This window comes from Trichoderma atroviride, chromosome 4 (genome assembly GCF_020647795.1).
Source record: "Trichoderma atroviride chromosome 4, complete sequence".
NCBI classification, from domain to species: domain Eukaryota; kingdom Fungi; phylum Ascomycota; class Sordariomycetes; order Hypocreales; family Hypocreaceae; genus Trichoderma; species Trichoderma atroviride.
In genome coordinates this window covers 405111-425499 of record NC_089403.1, presented here as the reverse complement: position 1 = coordinate 425499, position 20389 = coordinate 405111, and the positions used below count along the sequence as shown (strand labels likewise).

Sequence of the window (20389 nt, the reverse complement as noted above, 5' to 3'; positions counted from 1 at the left end):
ATTGTAGTATTTTACAAGTATGCACATACTACATGTATGTAGCATGTAATAGCTGCATTGCAGCAGTCCATGCAGAATACCCTTGAACAATGCTGCCACACCGGACGTACAGATGCTTGGCATTAATTGGTGAAACGTAAAAAGCTTTTTTTTGCGGTTGAGTCAGTGATCGGCAGTTGAGAGCCGCTATTCTGGTCAAGGGTCGGTGTTTAGGCGCAGATGCAGGCTGGGGGGTGGTTTTTAGGCCCGGCATTAGGGTCGTATTCGAGGGGGAGGATTTCATATATTTTAGCGCTAGAGGGTGCAGTAGTTCCCGCTTTATGTTGCAGCACGCCGTCGCGTCCTTTGGAGTCGATTGTAGTCGCAGCGTTTCATTGATATGTGGATGCCTGAAGGGGCGAGTTTGCTGGGTATTCTTCTTTTTATAGCAAGAATGCATGTAGATACAAGTCTATTTCTTTGAGCCGTTTGGGTTAGGCTACATGACGGGAATAGCTCGCCCGGGAGAAGAGGTACGACTACAACACAGCTATTAAGAGTTTACTATTCATTGGACTCTACTCGACTGTGCCCTATTGTTGATAGTTTTTACAACTCTTGACACAATTTGACCCAATAGTTAATTTGCTAGGTTCCTGAGCTATTACTGCTACTGCTATGGTTCGTGGTTGTACATACAGGACGCTGCTATCAAAAAGAATCCAAATCAAAACCAAATGTCGCTTCAAATCAACACAGCTCGCTATTTGATGAGAAAGACAAACAAAAAGAAGGAAAAAAGAGCACACATGGGAAATAATACATGCCGGGCCAATAAAGTGCAGGTACAAAAATGGAAAAGCGTGGCAGTTGCCCCAAGACGCTCGGTACCTGAGGCAGACAGATAATGCACAGCCACGACCTTCTGAAGAGCTTCGTCTAAACATCGCATCAGCTTCAACAATCACACAATAAGATACTCAAAGCCTCTCTCCTTCAAGCCCTGCAGCCAGTTGGAGCTGATCTCGCCATTGGAGCCCCGGGTGTCTTGCAGCTCCCAGGCCGCTTTCAACAGCTCAATGGCTGTGAACAGATAGCCCCAAGGGCAAGTCTCCCAGATGCCCAGCAGACGCTTCATCGCCCACGTGCGCTTCTCGGTGTCACGAGTTTCTGCTCCAGCAATAAAGGTAGGCCAAGACGTGGCCTTGTAGTACGGATCATCCACACTAATCTGACCCAGATTGCCAAGAATGTCCCCAACCAGGAATTCGGTATCCACAGGGCGGACGGCCCGCACCAGCGGCAATGCCTGCAGAATGTACAGGCAAACGGCGGACCTATGCGCAGAAGCGATGTGTATACGGCTCTCAATATCCTGGACCTGGGGGTTTTGCCGCAGTTTGTCAGCCCAAGCGGGTATATCAAAAGCAAGCGCCTCATCAATGAGCGTGAGAGCCTCGTTCGCGGCGGACAATGACCAATCAGTGAATGGTGTTTCGTAAGAAAGCTTGGATGCCACTAGAATGATGCGAAGGATCTCCGGAGGACATGAGAGGTAACTATTGACTTCGACGCGTTTCATGACCGGTAGTAATTCGAAAGCGTAGCGTGCGATATTGGCGGCAAGACTACCCGAGGCAAGCGTCGATCCTAAGATGTGGTATCTGTGGATTAGTGAAACAAACAGTGTCAGTCGTGTTCTGCACAAGAATCCAGGATGCAGTGATTTGTTCGCTGGCATCCTAGTGAGACCAGACAGCCATCACTCACATGAAACAATCAGCCACAACGCAGTCACGCAACATCCTATTGGCCTCGCTTCCACCGGTTCCTTGTGTGAGTAATGCCAGGATATTGCTTGCCCCCTCCAGATGCGTCCTCCACCCCTTTGCATCATTCTTTTCCAAGTCGATCAAGTCAAATTTGATGAAGAAATGCATGGCGGCAAGAGCAACTTCACTTCCGCCAGGATCCAAGGAGTCAAGCACCTCCTGCAGGTGGCCCATGGCCTTTTGCTTCGCAGTCAAAGCATCGATAAGTGCTTGCCTGGAAACCAGGTCTTTTGATCGCAGCTGGGCGAGATATCCTCCAGGATCACTAAGACCAGTGGGAATGGCAGTGATTGGGCGAAAGATGTTGGCCCAGTGTATCGCTGAGGTGGCAACGAGGATTTGAAGCAGCAGAGGATGTCGGTTGGTTAACGGGATAAGATCTCGAAAAGGATTGACCCCTGGCCCGTCTCGGGCCACCAAGTCTTTACAGACACGATCGGCAACTTGGGATGCATTAGCACAAAATCTCGCTCCAGTTTTCGACCTACTAGCCTGTATCGTTTCGGGTCTGGAGGTCTCTTACAATGAAATAGATAGTATCGCGAGTTGCGATCGAGGTCCTGGAAAATGGGATCTGTCAGGCTGCCGAGTGCTGCCGGCCTCCACTTCTGAAGTTCCAGCGGTGATTCCTGGATTGGGCTTGAGGCTGCATCTCTTGTTGGCTCCGGTGTAGCCGACATCGCTGCGGCGCTCCTGTTGCGTTTGAGGAGCGGCGAGGGGCGGCGAACAACCGGGATAGATCTGCCTTCGCTGACGGATGCATCATGTGCTGCTTGGCTACCGGGATCAACACCACCGGGGCGGTGGCTAGACGTTGGATCTGGGAAGAGCGGGAAATAGCTGTTTGTGACTGACGATGAGACCTGTCCAGAGCCTGAGCTGAGAGGTCCGCCAAGTGGCGTCCTGCGACTTGGTGATGGCTTCGGATGTCCATGAGCATCAATCGCCTCGGCCCAGATAAAGACCTTGCCGTATCCAAGGCACTCCTGCCCTGAGACCGCACATTTGTGGCAGGTCGGCCACGAGCGATCGCAGCGCAGTCGTCGACGGCGGCAGTTGTGACACGGCTTGCTATTGCTTGGCATATATGCCGATAATGAGTGGTCCGGTGGCGGAAACGGTGGATGAACGTCTTCAAGCTGATATCGAACAAAGAGCCTTTGTCCTGCCTCACTCACTCGCTCGCGTTTAGTCGGTCTAGCAGCGGTCTAGCGACGCGCAACCAGGCCAGCGGACGAGAGCAGCAGTGGTGGAGAGTCGTTCTCACTAGGCGGGCCTTGTTACGCCGTTGGTGGCATGAACATGGCGAGAGTCTCGGGCTGTCTCCAGAAGATGATCTCCGTCTGCTTAGCAAGAAGACGCGCGCACGTGGGCGAAGGGGCAGAGGCGGCGCTGGCAAAGATGATGCCTGGAGAGCTCCATGCTTCTGAGGCAGTCTTTGAAGGCAGCGTGATGTGGCACGCCATCAATCCAGCCAGTCGCTATCCACCGGGCAAAGCATGCGGCCCACCATTATCGCTAGTTACAGGATGATGCTGGCCCCGGCACCATCTCCAAGCATTCCCCTCCTGGCTCTCCAATGGCCACGCCGCCGCCCCCGAGCCTAGCTAAGGGTCATAACACAGACAAGCTTTCTCATTACGCACAAGCGCACCTAAACGGGAAAGCTCTTGACATTCTCTGCGTCCGATGCGCGGCGACCGCTACGCGGGACCTGCAGGACTGGTCAGCGTTGGAAACCACCCTTGTCCTAGGTCCCGAAGCTTGTTGGCCTGGGCTGCCGGATACTGTCCATCCAGAGGTCACACAAGCGCCCAATACGGAAATCCCTTTACCCTTGGTGCAGCGCCTCGATTTCGGATGCAGGATGGGGATTGTGACTTGCAAAGAGGAAACACACAATGCCGCTGCTGAACCTTTACGACTAATGATTAGTAGTCCTGCCACGGTTCAGCTGTTCGACTGAGGGTAAGATGTATTACTCTTCAGCAGTCACGCTGGGCATTTAGTACTAATGTTACCCAGTTAACAAAATTCTCCGTATATACCCTGCAAACTCTGTTAACTCTTTTATGACCGCCCAGGTACGGTAACGATCTCCAGCGAATTGGAGGGAGCTGAAAAGCAACTGTAAGAAAATTTTTTAATTCTTTTCTTCTGGATCGGAAGAGGAAGCAGCGAAAAGGACGCCATGCCGGCGGCTCCTGAGTCCCGTATCCGTCCATGCCGCCAAAGCAGAATTACCCCTGCAAAATAGTCACGATGTCTTCACAAACTAGCTTCTACAGACCCATTTGGGCTGCTGCTACCGGGATTAACAGTTGCCCAACTCTTATCATCCCCACCGGCACTTAATTTGCGTTGGTTCTGGAACGAGGTCCATGACACATTGAAATCTTTGCTCGACTCGGTATCGTATGGCACGACAATGCGAAAGAGCCATGAGCATCGCGAAGATGGGATTTGGAACCATGGGTAGCCACTCTCTACCGTTCACTCGGCTTTCCTCCCGGGCAGAATAGAGTGGACCCCTTGTCAGATCGATAGACCCTATTCTTGTCCTGGACTTTCTCAAACGGGAAACCTCCAGACAACTTTTGCGTTTCTTACCATTGTGGCTGGAGGGAGCGTGACAAGGTGTGAGAATTTGCAGGCTCATGAAAAGCAAAGCTACGCGGACCGACAACGGAATGTTGTTAATGAGACTGTCCACACCATGGCACTGGCCGGCGGATGACGATAGCGCATAGCTAAGGCGTATAATTTGGCAGAACATGATTCGGGGCGTGTCAATTCTCCTTGGTGTCGGCCCCGTGTCCGTACGAAGGCGAGAAGACTATAAAAGAGGATGATGGCTCTTGGTTCAAAGCTCAAGACACTGGTATAACTGTCAGTCGATGGATATACACTGCTAAAGAGTGCTTGAATAGCTCTTGGCTTGCACTTCTCGAGTGTATCATACTCTTTTTGCCCCGTCCATCTGCTCGTCTTGTTGCAATGGCAGAAAAGGATAATGTCCAAGATGCCGTCGTCCTTGTTGCAGAGACCCACGATGAGCTTTCTCAAACTATCGACGTTGAGAAGCTAGGAAGACAGCGTCCTGCAGCGTTTTCTTCTGCTTGGATGGAAATTGCCTTCGTCGTTTCCATCTTGGGCTCCCTTTCTATGGCGGTGGGTCATCTATCATCAACAAATGCGGGCAAGACAAGTCACATTCCTCAGTTCACGGGGAGTTTGCACATGTCTTGCGATCTTCTGCAGCCCTATGCAGGAAATACGAAGAGCTAATCAGTGCCTCATTCATTTAGGACTTTGTCATTAGCGGTTTCCAAGTCGTTCTGCCTAACTTGGTTGAGCCACTCGACATCCCCCTCGAAGCACAAACATGGCCCTCGAGCGTCTTGACTCTGACCGCGGGTGCATTCCTGTTCCCCCCTTGGGCGGCTGGCGGACATGTATGGAGGATATCTGCTTTTCAACGGAGGCATAGCGTGGTTCGCGGTGTGGTCCATCATTGGTGGCTTCACCCGCAACTTCATCATGCTGGTCATCTGCCGTGCTATGCTGGGCATTGGCGCGGCGGCGTTCCTCCCTGCTGGCATTTCCCTGCTTGGTCGGATTTACAGGCCCGGGCCGAGGAAGAACATTGTGTTTAGCCTCTATGGTGCTCTTGCCCCGCTGGGCTTCTTCGCGGGTATCATTGTCGGGGGCATGGCTCAGGACTTGCTCTCCTGGAGATGGTTCTTCTGGCTGGGCGGCATACTGTCAGCCGTTTTTGGAGTGGGGACGATTTTGACAGCTCCCCGCGACTATGAGGAGGCGCGAAAGATGAATGTCAAGATGGACTGGTGGGGAGTGTTTACGACCGTGCCGGGGTTGATGCTTCTCATTTATGCGCTGACGGACAGCGCCAATGCTCCTGGTGGATGGGCCTCTCCTCGGATCCTGGTCACACTCATTCTTGGACTCATCTTCCTTGGTGCGGCTGTGTATGTTGAGGGCTGGGTCGCCGAATCACCGCTTATTCCGGCAGACATCTTCCGCGTCAAGTGCATGAAGAGAATGCTGCTCTGCCTCTTTATTACATGGGGCGTGTTCAACATTTATCTCTTTTATGCCAACTTCTAGTGAGTTTCTTCCTTTTAACACTTATATATATATGCACTTGAACTAACAAGCGATAACAGCATTGAGACGATTTTGAAGAAATCTCCACTGTTAACTGCGGTTTACTTTGCCCCCTGGGCAGCAGGCGGCCTAGTCTTGGCCACAACAAGCGGCCTCATTCTTCACATGCTTTCCGGCAAAGTGCTCATCATCATCTCTGGCATTTCAAAAGTTATTGCAGTGCTCATGTTTGCACTTATTCCCGATAACCCCAACTACTGGGCGTGGATCTTCCCGGCTATGCTTTGTGAGGCCGCCTGTGTTGACGTTTTGTGGACTGTGAGCAACGTCTTCCTGACGACTAGTCTGCCTAAGAACCGTCAAGGATTAGCTGGTGCACTCATCAGTGTGATGCTCTTCCTTGGAGGAGCCTTTTTCTTGGCAATTGCAGATGTCGCCAAAGGGCAGTTTGTGTTGAACGGAATGGATCTTAAGCATCAGTACAAGAGCGTCTTTTGGATCGGCGTGGGGCTTGCGGGATTGGCCCTTGCCATCTGCTTCTTCATGGACTTGGACAAGGCCGCTGGTGACCTGACGGTTGATGAAAAAGAATTGCGAAAAATGAGCAATGCTTCTTCGGAAGTGTCGTCTGTTGCTGAGTCTGCTACTGGCGGCGCTCGAGTTGAGCCGATGACGGGCGTGGTTGTTGATTCAGCTGAACAGACTGACAATGAAGAGAAGGAAAATAAGACTGCTGCTTGATGGATGGGCTTGTTAAATATTGGGATTTAAAAGGGATAGCATTTAGCGTGGATTTGATGGGGAGCGAGGCGTTTGGATATTAAAAATTGGGAGCGTTTTGTACAGATTTTATGGATAAGATGGAAATGCATTGTCGCCAAGGAGCATCAGATATTTTAACTAGGCGACATTTGAAAATGAGAGTTGCATCTACTATAAAGCGTATACTTGAATGGTTAAGATTATTGCATGGGAAACAACACGTCGGTGCGAATGAATTATAATTTACTTTTTCTTTGAAGACTTTGACGCTTGTAAAATGTTGCAGAAAGAGAATTAGGTTTTATAAAGCTAAATAAAAGTATGCTATGGCATAATAGCTCTTCGCCCTCTTTCACAGTATCAAAAGCATTACATCTACAAAGTGTCGATGTAAACTTGCCAATAGAGTTCGAAATTTCGCTCGTAATCTATCGTGTTGGAAATGATCCTCCTCATGTAAATAAGCAGAGCCGATTTCTTTATATAATACAATAATTAAGTCAGCAGCATCAATCAAAACCTGCCCGCTTGGCTAAGCGGTATAGCGTGTCACTAGTATTTCTCTGACATGACAAGGTGATCAGTTCGACTCTGATAGTGGGCATTTCTTTTTGCCTTTTTTTTTTATTTTTTTTTAGAGGTATTTGCCGTGTCACTAGTACTTCTTTGACATGATAGCGTGTCACTAGTAAACTACCTACCAGGCACCAAACTTGATTTCTTTTTTTTTTTGTATCTACCCCTTGATGAGCTATTTGTATCGCAGAGTAATTTGTTTGTTCTGAATAGCCATTTACACATTTGGAATTTTGGCGCAGATAGCTTCTGAAATACGCTACCGAAATTGCAGTAAAAAAGAACGTATTCAGTCCATACGCTTGGTTATGATACTGGATCTGCCTCTTCTGCCCGCCGCAATGACTTGCCATTCTTTTAATATGGGCCATGGCCCTGCTCTATCATTTTTATTCCTCTTGGATTGATTTAGATGATAGCTCGTCTACTGCTCAAAAGAGTCTCGATAAATTGTATTTGAACGTTGGAGTAAGTTCATAAAATATCTCGCAGTGTCAGCAGGCTCGGGAAGTGTTGAGAGTGCTAGTTGTTCCTGATACGCTTGTTCACTTATACCTTGGGATGATGCTAACAATATATCCTGGATCTAGGCTATTGGCCCCTTGGAAACCTATGACATATCTATTTACGATATAACTTCTCCTTTGGCGTATCTTGGAAGGTGCCCGCAGTGGGCTCGATAAAGGCGCAGATTTGCTCGCCGTATTTGGTGTCAGGTACGCCTATGACGGATGTTTAGGCGATAGATGGATGGGCGACAAGACGATCTTCGATTTCGAGGGGGGGCCGCCGCGGATGATCATGTCTTTGATGCGGCCGGTGATGACGAAGAAGCCGTCAAAGTCGAAGAAACCCTCGTCACATCCGTTTCGTCTCCGCCGCACAACAAATTCACTGGGATATCAAGCTTCCATCAGCGTTAATACCGCCTCGTACCAACAGTAACTCGGCCTTGAGCCCCACTCCTACCGATGGCGTTGTGATAAATACAATGCCAACAGCAAACTAATCCAACACAAAGCTCAAGACTTGGCAATTCTCTGTTAACACTTGGAAATTCTCTGTTAACAGCTGTCAGCACATCCTATCGCCAGTTAATAACACATAAGTACTGTAAATATATGCTATTTGATCGTTACACGTGACGCGCCACATCCTTCTTTCTTCTTTTCCGTCTATTTATTTCTCTCTTCTAGGCCCAACTTTATATTCTAATAACCTTTACCTGGATTCTCTCTTTTCATTATCGTTGACTCTTGCCGTTGGTGTCTCTGCCGACGGTCTCTCTGCCAACTCTCCCTCCCCTTCCATCAACAAGTTAACCAAGCATGGCCCAATTAACGGCTCGCGAAGAAAGCATGCTGCGCCACTTTAGAAGGCTAGACGATGGTCAACAAAAGGAATTATGTCGGTGGGGTGAATTCGCGAATGGTAGTATGTTGAGGTATATTCTAATCGATCGAGAAAACAACCGTTGGCTTTCAACGAAATCGCTCTTGATACACTGTATGAGGAGCAAGTCCTAGATTATATCACTGATCTAGAGGCCAGAGAGGGAATCCTTATTAATATTCGACACATTCTAAAGCAAGCCAAATCGCCTTACCAGATTGATGTGGCATTTGCAGCGGTCCTTATGGTTGCCCTCGATGTTCTTCGACACAGAGTCTATCTACTAAGAGAATGTATTTCAAACAACGACTTAGACGCTGTGCGTCAAATTTTTAATAGCAGTAGTAGCAGTAGTAGCAGTAGTAGCAGTAGTAGCAGTAGTAGCAGTAGTAGCAGTAGTAGCAGTAGTAGCAGTAGTAGCAGTAGTAGCAGTAGTAGCAGTAGTAGCAGTAGTAGCAGCAGTAGCAGCCTAAGCTACAGCTGGAGTCCTAAATAATATAATTGGGGTGCTAGATAACTTCTCTCTTTTTTTCTAGGGTGTTGGATAATAGAACTGGGGTGCTGGATAATGGCTCCCTTGTTGACAGCTATTTTTATATGGAACGGCCGGGACTAGTGTTTAGGGGGCTAAACGCTATAGAACCTGTTTATTTAGAAGATAATTACTCTGCGATGGTGGCCTGGTAACACGTCCCTAAATAAAAGTGCACCATGATGTAACAGCTCTTTGCCCGCTTGGCTACAACTTAATCTTAGTCGTCTAACTCTTCTACTCGAGGAGTTAACATACGTTGCTAGGAGGATGATCGATATCAATATGATCCTTGCCCCAAGTAATCCCCGAAAAGGTTAGCTAATTGGCTCCAAATGCGATGGCATTTTTCTCTTAACTTACCTGAAGCTCTGGCCTTGGTGTAATGGCCGCCGTAGCGTCCTCAGCATTCCAAAGTTTAACAGTATGATCTGTTGAACCCGATGCTATGAGTGTCGAATCATGAGAGAAGGCTATTGCAAATATTGCATAGTTACTAGAATCATTAAGTGTCTTTTGGCATCGGCCAGTTGCTATATCCCAAAGCTTGATAGTTGAATCCCTTGATCCTGACGCTATTAGTGTTGAATCATGCGAGAAAACCACCGAGCGAACTGTATCTCTGTGGCCTTTGAACGTCTTAAGGCATTGACCTGTTGCTGTATCCCATAGCTTGACGGTCTCGTCTAATGAACTTGATGCTATTAAGTCTGAGTTGTGTGAGAAAGCTATTGAACAGACTATTTTGCCGTGTCCCTCAAAAGTTTGCTGGCACTGGCCGGTAGCTATATCCCAAAGCCTAATAGTTGCATCTCTTGATCCTGACGCTATTAGTTTTGAGTGATGAGAAAAAGCCACCGAGCGGACTGCATCTATGTGGCCTTCGAACGTCTGAAGGCACTGGCCTGTTGCCGTATCCCACAGCTTGACGGTCTTGTCTAACGACCCCGATGCTATCATCTTTGAGTCATGTGAGAACGATAGAGAGTAAGTTGTACTGTGATGGCCCCGAAGTATTTGTCGACATCGACTTGATGGTATATCCCAGAGTATAATATTCGCATCACTTGAGCCTGATGCTATTAATGTTGAGTCATGCGAGAAAGCGACTGAATAGACTATACCCCTGTGACCTTGGAACGTTTGTCGACATTGGCGTGCTGCTCTATCCCAGAGCCTGATTGTCTTATCCATTGACCCAGATGCTATTAGCCTCGAGTCATGCGAGAAGATGACTGAGACGACACTTCCGCTATGGCCGACAAGTGTTTGATCCCACAGGCTTATCGATGCACCTTTCCTAAGCAATAAACGCACAGCATCTCTGTGCCTCCTCTGAACAGCCACTTGCAACGCCGTCAGACCATTATAATCTCTCGAATTAACTTCCACTCTGCCTAAGTCGATTAATAGCTCAATTATATCGACATGTCCTTTGCCTGTAGCTGTATGTAATGGGAACCACCCATCATTCACAATCGTTGCATCAGTACCTCCGCAAAGAAGCAATTCAACTATCTTAGCATAGCCATCTTCGACAGCCCATCGAAACAGGACCACATTTCTTGTCTGCTCTAGTTCGTATTCGCTTTGGTTACCATCCATCTGCCGGAGTTCGCGTAATTTGGTTTGCGCACATATCCATTGCTCGGATAACTGCTCTTGCCTCCCCTCAACGTCTGCTTGCATTTGAGATAGATTATGTACTTCTCCAGCTTTATCTATTTCTTCTTCGCCTAATTTTTTCTTTTCCATTTGCAGTTTTCTCAGCTCATCGTCTATTTGTCTTCGCCTATCTTTGATTTGACTTAATCGGGTGTCGAGAGCTTCTGCTTCGTGGCACAGTCGTTGCCGCTCTTTGTCATTTTGATCGCTTTCTCTAATCATTTGTATAGACTCCCGCATTAGATTGAACTTTTGAAGTTTTCTCCTTGAAGTATCAGCCAAAACTTCTAGCTGCGTCTGATTGTCTGCGTCGAGTAGCCGCACGATTGTCTCATGTCCGCTCATAGCAGCCCAAGAAAGTGGTGTCAGGCTTGATTGATCTTTCGCCTTGGAGTCGGCCCCCCTCATTAAGCAGCAATTGCACGACAGCCTCATGGCCATTCTCAGCGGCCCACGATAGCGGTGTCCGATCATAGCTATCCTTGAGATCTGGATGATTTGAGTTAAGCAGGGCTGCGACAGCTTTCTCGATTCCAAAGTACGCTGCCAAGTGAAGTCCACTCGTATTCTTCGGAAAATCCTGGCTATAGCCAGGCTTTTTCGATTCTTTGACGACGAACAATGCTTGGATCGAAGCTTCCACCTTTGTCTCGCTCTTTAGAAAATCTAGAACTAGTGGGTCGAGAACTTCTGGTTTCCGAGCGTGATGGCCCCAATGATGGGCCGCATAATCATAGAGCTGATTTGACTGCATCCGCATTTCGAATGCGGTATCTGTTGAAGAAACTCCAGTTTCGAAGACGTCAAACGAGAGATAAGTGATGCAAGTCTGTGTAATATCGTTTTCTGCATCTGGAAACCATTCAATTTGCGTCTGTTCGAAGTATTCCTGTGCTGTATAATGGAATAGCCGAATGGTATTGCTGTTCTCGTCAAGCGTGATCAAGCCGGCGCAAACTGTGATTAGGTCGTGGACCTGTGGAAGATATTCTTCATCAAATTTACTCTCGCCAATCTCTATGGCAAGAGCATGCTGAAGTTCTGATATAAATAATGGCCGTTTGACGCAAGTGACCCATGATAGAACAGACTTGGCAAATTTGACAGATTTTGGGCCTTGATGCTCTACCCTCTTCATAATTCCCTGGTATGCATAGTTATACGCTTGTGAGCCCCTGGGAAGACTTTTTAGTCTTTCTTTGACTTCTTTGGGTAATTTTGCATCCAAGAGGGAATCCAAATCCAGCTTTGCTAGAAGGAACCTGGACACCGGATTAGCTGATGCAGTTTGCGCAATTCAAGTATACGTACATCCCATCGGCGGCTTTCGCTATTCCTGTAGAGGCCTCTGCTCGCATTTTGAGTAAGATTCTTGATCTTCCCTGTGAAATCTGGCCGTTTACGTATGTGCGTATGTCATCAGCGCTTGCACGTATCTCTAGCCAAGTGCTCTTGTTAAATCTGTCCGTGATATCCGTGATGGGCCTCGAAGTCGCTAATATATTTGCTCCACACTGTTGAAGGACAAAAAGGCCTTCTATAAATCGCATTCGGCAACTGTTAGATTCTTGACATTCGTCAAGGGCGTCCACAATGATGAATACGCGTTCGTAGCTTATTCTGATTATGGATTGGAGAACTTTCGAGATCTTCTCAAATGAGGGGCGGCCTCCATTTCCCTGATGATCATAATAGAGAGCCTTCAAGCTTGCTGGTAAGGGAAATAAGCCTTCAGACAATTGCTTTAGCAGCGCTGCAAATAAGTCTTCGATCCAATGCTCTTCTTGTTGCCAAAAGTTGAAGTAAGTATAAGCAATTCCCACTTTCGGATCATGTGCGAACCGTGAAGCAAGATTTTGCACAACAAGAGCTGTAATAATTGTTTTTCCAGCTCCAGGTATCCCTGGACAGAATAATATCTGTCTTTCAGTCTTAATCCATGTTTTAAACTCGGCGGAGTCTAGAAGCCATTGGCCGGTTCCCTTTTCATGCATTTTAATATATTTTTTTTGCTGGACACTGTAATCACTCGACGTAAGCCAGTTGAAGATTTTTTCTCCTTCGCTTCTGTCAACCATTGTAATCAATTGTTCAACGACTACACTATGTTAATTAATCGCTTCGTACAATTTTGATAGAAAGTTGACTAACTGTCATCAAGCGCCAGCTTTGCCGAAGGCTGTCTTTCAACTTCAGCTGGTAATACATGCTGCAAAAGCTCCTTCGCGCAGGCTGCTGCCATAGCCGCTGCATGTTCCTGCCAACTATCGTTCTTGTGTGAGTCGGCGTAGTCGCTGATTCCGCGAATGACGAGGCAAGGAAAATTGTTCATCAGTCCCGCTGCTTCCATCTCGATGCAATAAACTTCGTTATCAAAGTACTTATTGAGACTGTTTCTGGAAATACCATCCTTGACGACCAGGCTACCTGATGCAATCAGGCCGTGGTGCACGCGAGTTTCCCTGGGACTTCTTTTCAAGACTTTCTCCTGGTTGCAATTTTTGCAATTTTCTCGTTCTTCTTCGCCGTCCTCCTCATCATCGCTTTTCTTCGCCTTGACATGGTTGTAGTCTGCTTTGAATAACACGTCCTTGAGTGATTCCGACCGTAAGTACTTTGGTGCCAACCTTGGCCATTTCTCTTTGAGCGTCTCGAGGTATTCGAACATTCTAGGCTCATTCATCTCATGATACGATTCTAGGGTTGCCAAAGCCGTAAGAAGCAAGGTGGGCGGGTTATTCAGCGATCCTGTTCGTTGAAATCGGCCACTTTCTGCCTTCCCCATATCCCACTGGACCACACCAGGGTATTTCCCCGTGGGCGCGCTGATCACGACATCACCAAGCCTAACTTTGGCAGGAATGCCGCCGCCGATACCGACCATGAAGCCGAATTTGATGCGTGGAAAAGTAGAGACCATCCAAGTGGCAACAGTCGCTGCAGAGTAGTTGCCGGTCTGCCCTTTGGGCAGACAAGCAATGACAACATTGTGATCGCCCATGGACCCAAGGCTATAACTGTTGGGGTCGTTCGCAGGCTTTTGGACGGCGGCATGTAGTTCATCCAACATGGCAATGGCCGCCGTCTGCTCTTTGGGCAACGCGCAGACCCATCCAACAGTGTACTCGTCGCGGGATTTGACCTTTGGCTCAGCCTTGGGCTTGTTGGCTGCCATGGTAAATGATCAGAAGATGTATAATACGCTCCTAATCAAGAAATATAATATTAAATGAGACGATATTTAATTGTTCGTCTATAAGAACCTCCAAGAAGTAGGAAAGCATAAAACTGCTACAAAATGTCTATCTATAATACTAGTGGATTTGCTGCTATATACATCGCCTTCAGACACAAATCCTTTCTGCACGCGAGAACATGTTTAGGTTCAATTACTGTCTGAGGTTGCGGCCTGGCTACTGCCCAATCTGTCGCCTGATCATGTGGCCTAAATTTCCTACCCAGTTGCATATGAGTTTATGCAGAAGCAGATACCAAACATAACGTGGACCAATGTGGTTTCCTTTCGGTGACATGTTGTGGGGTTCGTAGTCAAGTCAGGCCTCAATGCCTTTGCATGCTTATCGGATAATATTTCTTTTGGGGCGGATAAGTCGGCCAATGTAGACTTCTAAGCAGCTAGCTTGGAATTAAAATCTTGGCAGTGGTCTTGATACATCTCTAAACAAATCGTTACCACGATGTGGTACAGCTGGCAATATCAGTCATCACTGCCCTTCCCTGGATTGTCGTACGGTGATGCTGAAAAGCAAATAGTTGGCTTACACAGAAACGAACTTTCTTTTCTTACATCATAGGTTGTTCATGTAATCATGATCATGGCGTAATGTATGCTTCCGTCTAGCCACTATTCACCCAAGCCATTTGAAACCTCTTCTTCTGTTCTTCTGGATGCAACACAGATTACCACAAGTTAGTATGTCAACTATGCGAAAACATTTAGCTGCTGAACTGAAACTAGACAAAAAAACGAAGATCTCCGGGAAAAGAACCATGCTCAAGCAGGCTGAGCCTCTGGTGTATATAATAGCCCGTTCCACATTGTATCCGAACCAATGGATTGTCTTCATTTTTTCGGTACAAGTTATATAAGCTATCCGATCAGACATTTCACCAAGTTCGTGGAGAGTTTCAGCTTCAATGACAGTTCATCTACTTAGTCTTTGCCCAATTGTTCTCTATAAAGCTCAAAAGCTAGTATTTCTCTCTGCTGTAATGGTTTGAACTAAATCGAAAGCAAGGGTTTGCTAGAAGGTCTACCTAAGTCTTGTACCCTATTGGCCATTGATAGGTCTATTAGCCCTTGCTACATTGATAAGGTCTAGATATCCAATTGGCCTTGAAGGTATTGTCAAAATATACTCCGCAAAGAACGTCAAGCTGCAACATCTGATGATTCGGGTAGGAGGGATCTTCAATGAATATCCTGCCTCATGTTCCCACAAGATACTGTTATGTGTGCTCATTGTGCCCACAGAACCCCCATCTTTTGGAATGTGCTCTCGAGGAACTAACCATGTCTTACTCTTACCACGACAAGAATTTCAGAATCAACTGTTGGACATGGCGATTTATCTCCGGATCGATATTTGGTTTGATCTCCGTCATGGAGTGCTAAAGGAGTGAAACCACTTTACAAGTGCTTCGTTCGGCACCAAAGAAAATATAACATCGGGAATATGTAGCGAATGGGTCCGACGTAGGTCTTTGAAGTTTTGAGGTCTTCAAAGAAGCATTTGGACGGAAAGATAGCGTCAGAAGCGTGGCCCCTAAATATATTAGCTAAGAAATGTCAACGGTTTTGCGAAGTCTTACAACCATGCCCACTGTAATAGATACTTTCGAGACAGTGGCCCAGAGTAATACGCACGATTGAAGTGCTGAAATTTAATTTTTCTAGCCATTTAGGAGCTAGTAGGCAAAGGTTTTCGTGGAAAGTGCTTGTAACTCTGATGATAGTGGTAGCTGCAGCGTCGAAAGAGACTTGATCGATAACCGCGCCTGATGGAACGGTGATAACTGCAAGCGCGCTTGAGATTCTTCATTTGGACGTCCCTCTTCCCGCTGCTCAGTCGTATTTTTCCAAGAGTTGGGAAGCCCTTCCTTCGAGTTACCAGTTTCAAGCCCCGCCAAGAACGCCTTGATTTTATCATCTCTGCGGCTATCAATATTTTTGTTCAAAATGGACTTGAATTTGGCGACCGCTTTGTGATAGCGGAATCGTGCGCTGCGTTCACGAATCTTAATGCATTCAGTGCGTAATATGTCCATGGTATTTGTGACATTATAGATTTTGTAATACAGAGGGTTCTTCTCCGGATCATCTTTAGGGCTGGGCGTTGATTTTTCATCTATTTGCTCTAGGAGCTCTTTTGCGGATATTAGTAATTGAAAATATAATAGCAGCCTGAACTTACCTGGGTCCAAGCATTGTGAAAGATAATCAGCCAAGGAATCGAGAAGGCGGGTAATGTATTTTCTTGACTGTGTCCTTCGACGCACCCTAGAGCCTAATAAAGATTCCCCCCGAGACGGAAGCGTTGAGGACCAGAGAGCAAGCGTTGAATTCATTTCGCCCACTCGCGAGGCATTTTTGATTTTTCAGCTTTGGGTGTGCGTAGCATGCTTGAAACTTGTTCGTGCATATCTCAGTTCTATCACGAATTCCGCAGCCCGAAAGATCTGAATTGCAAAGCATGTTTTGTGTTAATGCTGCAGAAAGATGGCGGATGAAGCGAATCATGTCCTGCACAATATCGTGGTACGAATCAGAATTGACTGGAGCAGAAAGCTTTGATGCAGTAATGCCACGACTGGGCTCCGCAAGAGGAGCGTTGGATAGATGAACAAGAGGGTCGGATAGCAGCTGGGCTTCAAAGAGTGTCTAGCTATTTTCTCGCGGGCAATACGAACCTAATCGAAATCTTAGTAATGCATAGCTGGCTAAGAATTTGGTAAATAAGTCCAAACCACTCCAACTATACAACACAACCTCTATTGAACATTATTGTTCCCACGCGGGAACTAGTTTTCCTGGCTGCCTCTCATAGATACAGGGGGTGCTGTAGACTGTGTAACCGCTGACTTTGATTTGTCATTCTCCCTCACTGAACAGCTACTTACAATTTTAAAGAAGAAAATAATTCGGTCTAATTATGCAATGACATCATGAAAATATCTCCGTGTCCCTGAGAAATAAGTGGGTGGTGTAGGCGTTCACAGAACATACCTTGATCTCGAGAAAAAGTATTTCCCGGCTGCCTCTGATAGATAAGGGGGGGTGCAAACTGTTCAATCGTGAACTTCAATTTGTGGTTCTCGCTTGCTGAACGGCTGATTGTTCAATTTATCCTTGTGTTCACAGACGGATTGACGAATACTATTAATAGCCAGCAGTGCCCAACTTCAGTGAAATCTGCGTCGAGAGAGTTTTGAACCAAGACGGGGACGCAACCACAGTCATACACGTTCCGCGAGAGATCTCACTGAAATACCCTGCAAAATTGAAGCATAATGGAAAAATGCTGGTTTGTCCTGAAGCAGAGTCATTATCCACCTCCTCAGCTTCCAAAGAACCGTTTCGGCATCGGTATCGGGAACGGGGCGATTTGTTTGGGGCACATCATTCCGGATCTCACTAATCTAGACGGGGTCATCAACCGAAGTGAAGAAGGCATAGAATTCACGCCGGCCACTCCAGTCTTTCACACAGAAATTTAGAGCCGGGACTGGCGAAGAGACATGGGCCTGGAGCTTGAAGTGGATGCAAGTATAAGAGCGCCGATCGGAGCTTGGACGCCAACTTCTGCGAAACGGCAAACTAAACTTGCTTTTGAGCGCACCGTGAAGAACTATAGAGACTTTGACACTCTGGATCAATATATCATCCAGGTGGATAAACGTTTCATAAGGAGGATTCTCAATGACGAGGCGGTGGCTGCTCGTATAGAACAAATCAAGGGTGTTCGGCTTCAAGGGCTTGGTGACCGTTGGAGCGTATTCATGATCACAGGCATTATTGTTGCAAGAGGCGCCAAAGGAAAATCTGAGGAGGACGAAATGGTCGAAGCGATGTCACCAAACGCCACGTAAGTCCATCATCTTTGCTTAGGTCCCTTTGCTGATAATAAGCTAATTCATTGTGAATAAGAAACGTTGCCAATTCGGCATCAATTGACGTACCAGCGAACTTTGCGAATCAAAACAACACTTCTTTATCAACAGAAAAGACAGCCGACTTCGTTTGGGCTGTAAGGCTCCAGAAGATATGGAAAGGTGCCACGGAAATTGACTGGAAGTATAGAACAGTGAGTAAAGGGGCCATTGCCGGTATCGGTTACGAGAAACCATGGAAGGACAGACTTCAAAGCATACTTTCACAAGAATTGTCCGCCGTTGGAACGTTTCAGGCCTTTGACCTGTCTGAAGAACAGGGCATGATTGTATGCCTGGATCCTTATACACCAGCAGAACGTGATCGAATGTCACTTACAACGAATGGCTGCGTATAGTTGCACGATCATATTAGCTTGTGTACTTATCTTCGTTATTGGGTGGAAGTGAATGGCCATTCTATCGCTCCGAGTCCTTATCACGAATGCTGGAGAGCGCATACTCTGCTAAGCTATATTTTGAATTGGTTCTTTTCTGTCGAACGGTATGCATGGGCAAAGACGAAACTGCGAATGATCGACTACGAATGCTTATGATGCACTCAAAAGTCCAGTAATTTAATAGAAACTTCACATTTGCTATTTACAATATCCTACATTCCACTATGTGAGTCATTTGGGAGCGTTTGACTTGGGGAACAGGATTTGAACACTTAAATGACGATGGCTATTTCAAAAACATTGTTCCTAACGTTAAAATGTAAATCTAGGCGACCCATCTAGGCTCACTGGTACCCGCCAGCTTCCTGTTCAATCTGGTGTAATGCCACCACAAAGAGAAACTCAAAACAGTCCCCACAGCTAGAAAACCTGCATTGATTCCATGTCCTAAGCGGTAAAAAGGCGCATCTTGCGCTCGGTAGATCCAAACACCTATGATCTGACCAGGCCCCGTAAAAGCAATATTGAGTCCCGTAGCCAGAGACCCAGCGGTGGTAGTCCGCACATTGTCTGAGATCCAGGCGCATAGTGGAGGCAGACCGGCAAAGACACCGGCGGTACTAATGCAAAGCATAGCATAACGAGCAGCGAAGAGATGGCCTGGTAAACAAGCTGTAAAATGCGTGTTAGTTTGCAGCCCATTACGGAGTTGCGATGGAGAACAGCCTTACCTTGAATGATGAAAGCAATGGTCCCAAAGAGAAAGCACCCGCCCGCCACGAGACCTCTTGTCCTCTGACGGTCAGATATCATGGCCAAGACGAGAGTGACGACATAAGCCACTGCATAGGGAGGGATAGTAAAGAGTTGGGCCTGAAGGTTCTTGTACCCAAGACCAGCGACAATTGTAGGGGCAAAGAGTGATAGCGAAGAGACGCCAACACCGATGCACAAATATGTTACGTAGTGCACGTATAATCTGACGTCTTTGAGGGTCGCCTTTGCGTCTTCCCAGTTGAGTTTTGCGGCACTGTAAAATATTAGTCTTTATTCAGTGATGAGAAGAAATGTGCATACCCGTGAGACGAATTTACACCGAGGCGTAGCACTTGGATGGCCTTTTCCTCTTCGGTAAGCCAGTTGGCCTTTTCCGGATAACTTGGCATGAATAAGAATGTCAAGATTCCAAGAGCAACTGTATAAAGAGAATAAAATATTAGAAGGCTTATTTATACGAGACAGAGGTAAAGGGATTGATGCTTACTGGAGGGAACGCCTTCGACAATGAATAGCCATCGCCAACCTTCTAGTCCAGCTCTGCCATCCAGATGTCCAACCCCAAATGCGATGGCACTATAGAAGCACAGCCACTATTAGCTATCTTCATAACATGAGATTGAAGTCGTAGTGATGCACTTACCCGCCAAATGCACCAGCTAACGTAGCGCTACAAAGAAACAATGCAATCCGAGTTGCCCGCTCTTCCGCTTTATACCAGAAACTCATGAAAAACACCATTCCAGGAAATATACCGGCCTCGAAAGCACCCAGGAAAAATCGAAGTGCGGAAGTGCTAGCAAAGCTCTTCGCTCCGGCAATGGCTGTGCAAAAGGCTCCGAAGCCAATGACCAAGAAGCCCAGCCAGCTATTTGACAAACAAGACTTTATTAGCCAACAAGCAACTTATGGTGTACAAGGGACATCGCACTAATTAGGCTGGAGAGCCTTTGCGGCGAGATTGCTCGGCGCCTCGAAGATGGAATATGCCACTAAGAAGACCATGAGTGCAATGGTATACTCTTTGGTGGTCATGTGCGTTGAATCTAGTAAATCGTGGCCTTTATCGGCATTCAGAATCTTTGCATTGCCTGTTTTAATGGTTAGCTAATACGATGTATTTTTATAAAGAGGAGAGAGCTGAAACTTGCCGATATTGGATCTATCCATGTAAC

General features: G+C 46.9%; 8 protein-coding genes and 1 non-coding gene across 9 annotated transcripts; 3 read left to right on the top strand and 6 right to left on the bottom strand.

Moving 5' to 3' along the window:
• Positions 1-943: 943 nt before the first annotated feature.
• On the bottom strand, positions 944-2896 carry TrAtP1_007354 (uncharacterized protein; the record flags this gene model as incomplete). Its single annotated transcript, XM_014092990.2, has 3 exons — positions 944-1643; positions 1750-2254; positions 2335-2896. The coding sequence occupies 3 exons, from the start codon at positions 2894-2896 to the stop codon at positions 944-946; spliced, it is 1767 nt and encodes a 588-aa protein (XP_013948465.1).
• A 195-nt stretch (positions 2897-3091) lies between these two features.
• Positions 3092-3277, bottom strand: TrAtP1_007353 (uncharacterized protein; the record flags this gene model as incomplete). The annotated part of the gene is made up of 1 exon (XM_066113489.1): positions 3092-3277. One exon carries the CDS (start codon positions 3275-3277, stop codon positions 3092-3094), a length of 186 nt encoding a protein of 61 aa, XP_065969575.1.
• Positions 3278-5264: 1987 nt separating this feature from the next.
• On the top strand, positions 5265-6680 carry TrAtP1_007352 (uncharacterized protein; the record flags this gene model as incomplete). The annotated part of the gene is made up of 2 exons (XM_014092872.2): positions 5265-5938; positions 5999-6680. 2 exons carry the CDS (start codon positions 5265-5267, stop codon positions 6678-6680), a joined length of 1356 nt encoding a protein of 451 aa, XP_013948347.2.
• A 543-nt stretch (positions 6681-7223) lies between these two features.
• TrAtP1_007351 lies at positions 7224-7305 on the top strand. The gene has a single exon. It is a non-coding gene; the product is annotated as a tRNA-Thr (tRNA).
• A 3892-nt stretch (positions 7306-11197) lies between these two features.
• TrAtP1_007350 (uncharacterized protein) lies at positions 11198-12224 on the bottom strand (the record flags this gene model as incomplete). Its single annotated transcript, XM_066113488.1, has 2 exons — positions 11198-12128; positions 12178-12224. The coding sequence occupies 2 exons, from the start codon at positions 12222-12224 to the stop codon at positions 11198-11200; spliced, it is 978 nt and encodes a 325-aa protein (XP_065969574.1).
• A 788-nt stretch (positions 12225-13012) lies between these two features.
• Positions 13013-14041, bottom strand: TrAtP1_007349 (uncharacterized protein; the record flags this gene model as incomplete). Its single annotated transcript, XM_066113487.1, has 1 exon — positions 13013-14041. The coding sequence occupies one exon, from the start codon at positions 14039-14041 to the stop codon at positions 13013-13015; it is 1029 nt and encodes a 342-aa protein (XP_065969573.1).
• A 1754-nt stretch (positions 14042-15795) lies between these two features.
• TrAtP1_007348 (uncharacterized protein) lies at positions 15796-16455 on the bottom strand (the record flags this gene model as incomplete). The annotated part of the gene is made up of 2 exons (XM_066113486.1): positions 15796-16253; positions 16302-16455. The coding sequence occupies 2 exons, from the start codon at positions 16453-16455 to the stop codon at positions 15796-15798; spliced, it is 612 nt and encodes a 203-aa protein (XP_065969572.1).
• A 1170-nt stretch (positions 16456-17625) lies between these two features.
• Positions 17626-18395, top strand: TrAtP1_007347 (uncharacterized protein; the record flags this gene model as incomplete). The annotated part of the gene is made up of 2 exons (XM_014092851.2): positions 17626-17972; positions 18035-18395. The coding sequence occupies 2 exons, from the start codon at positions 17626-17628 to the stop codon at positions 18393-18395; spliced, it is 708 nt and encodes a 235-aa protein (XP_013948326.2).
• Positions 18396-18762: 367 nt separating this feature from the next.
• On the bottom strand, positions 18763-20249 carry TrAtP1_007346 (uncharacterized protein; the record flags this gene model as incomplete). The annotated part of the gene is made up of 6 exons (XM_014092986.2): positions 18763-19109; positions 19169-19467; positions 19515-19632; positions 19702-19790; positions 19858-20082; positions 20146-20249. The coding sequence occupies 6 exons, from the start codon at positions 20247-20249 to the stop codon at positions 18763-18765; spliced, it is 1182 nt and encodes a 393-aa protein (XP_013948461.2).
• Between the last annotated feature and the right edge of the window lie 140 nt (positions 20250-20389).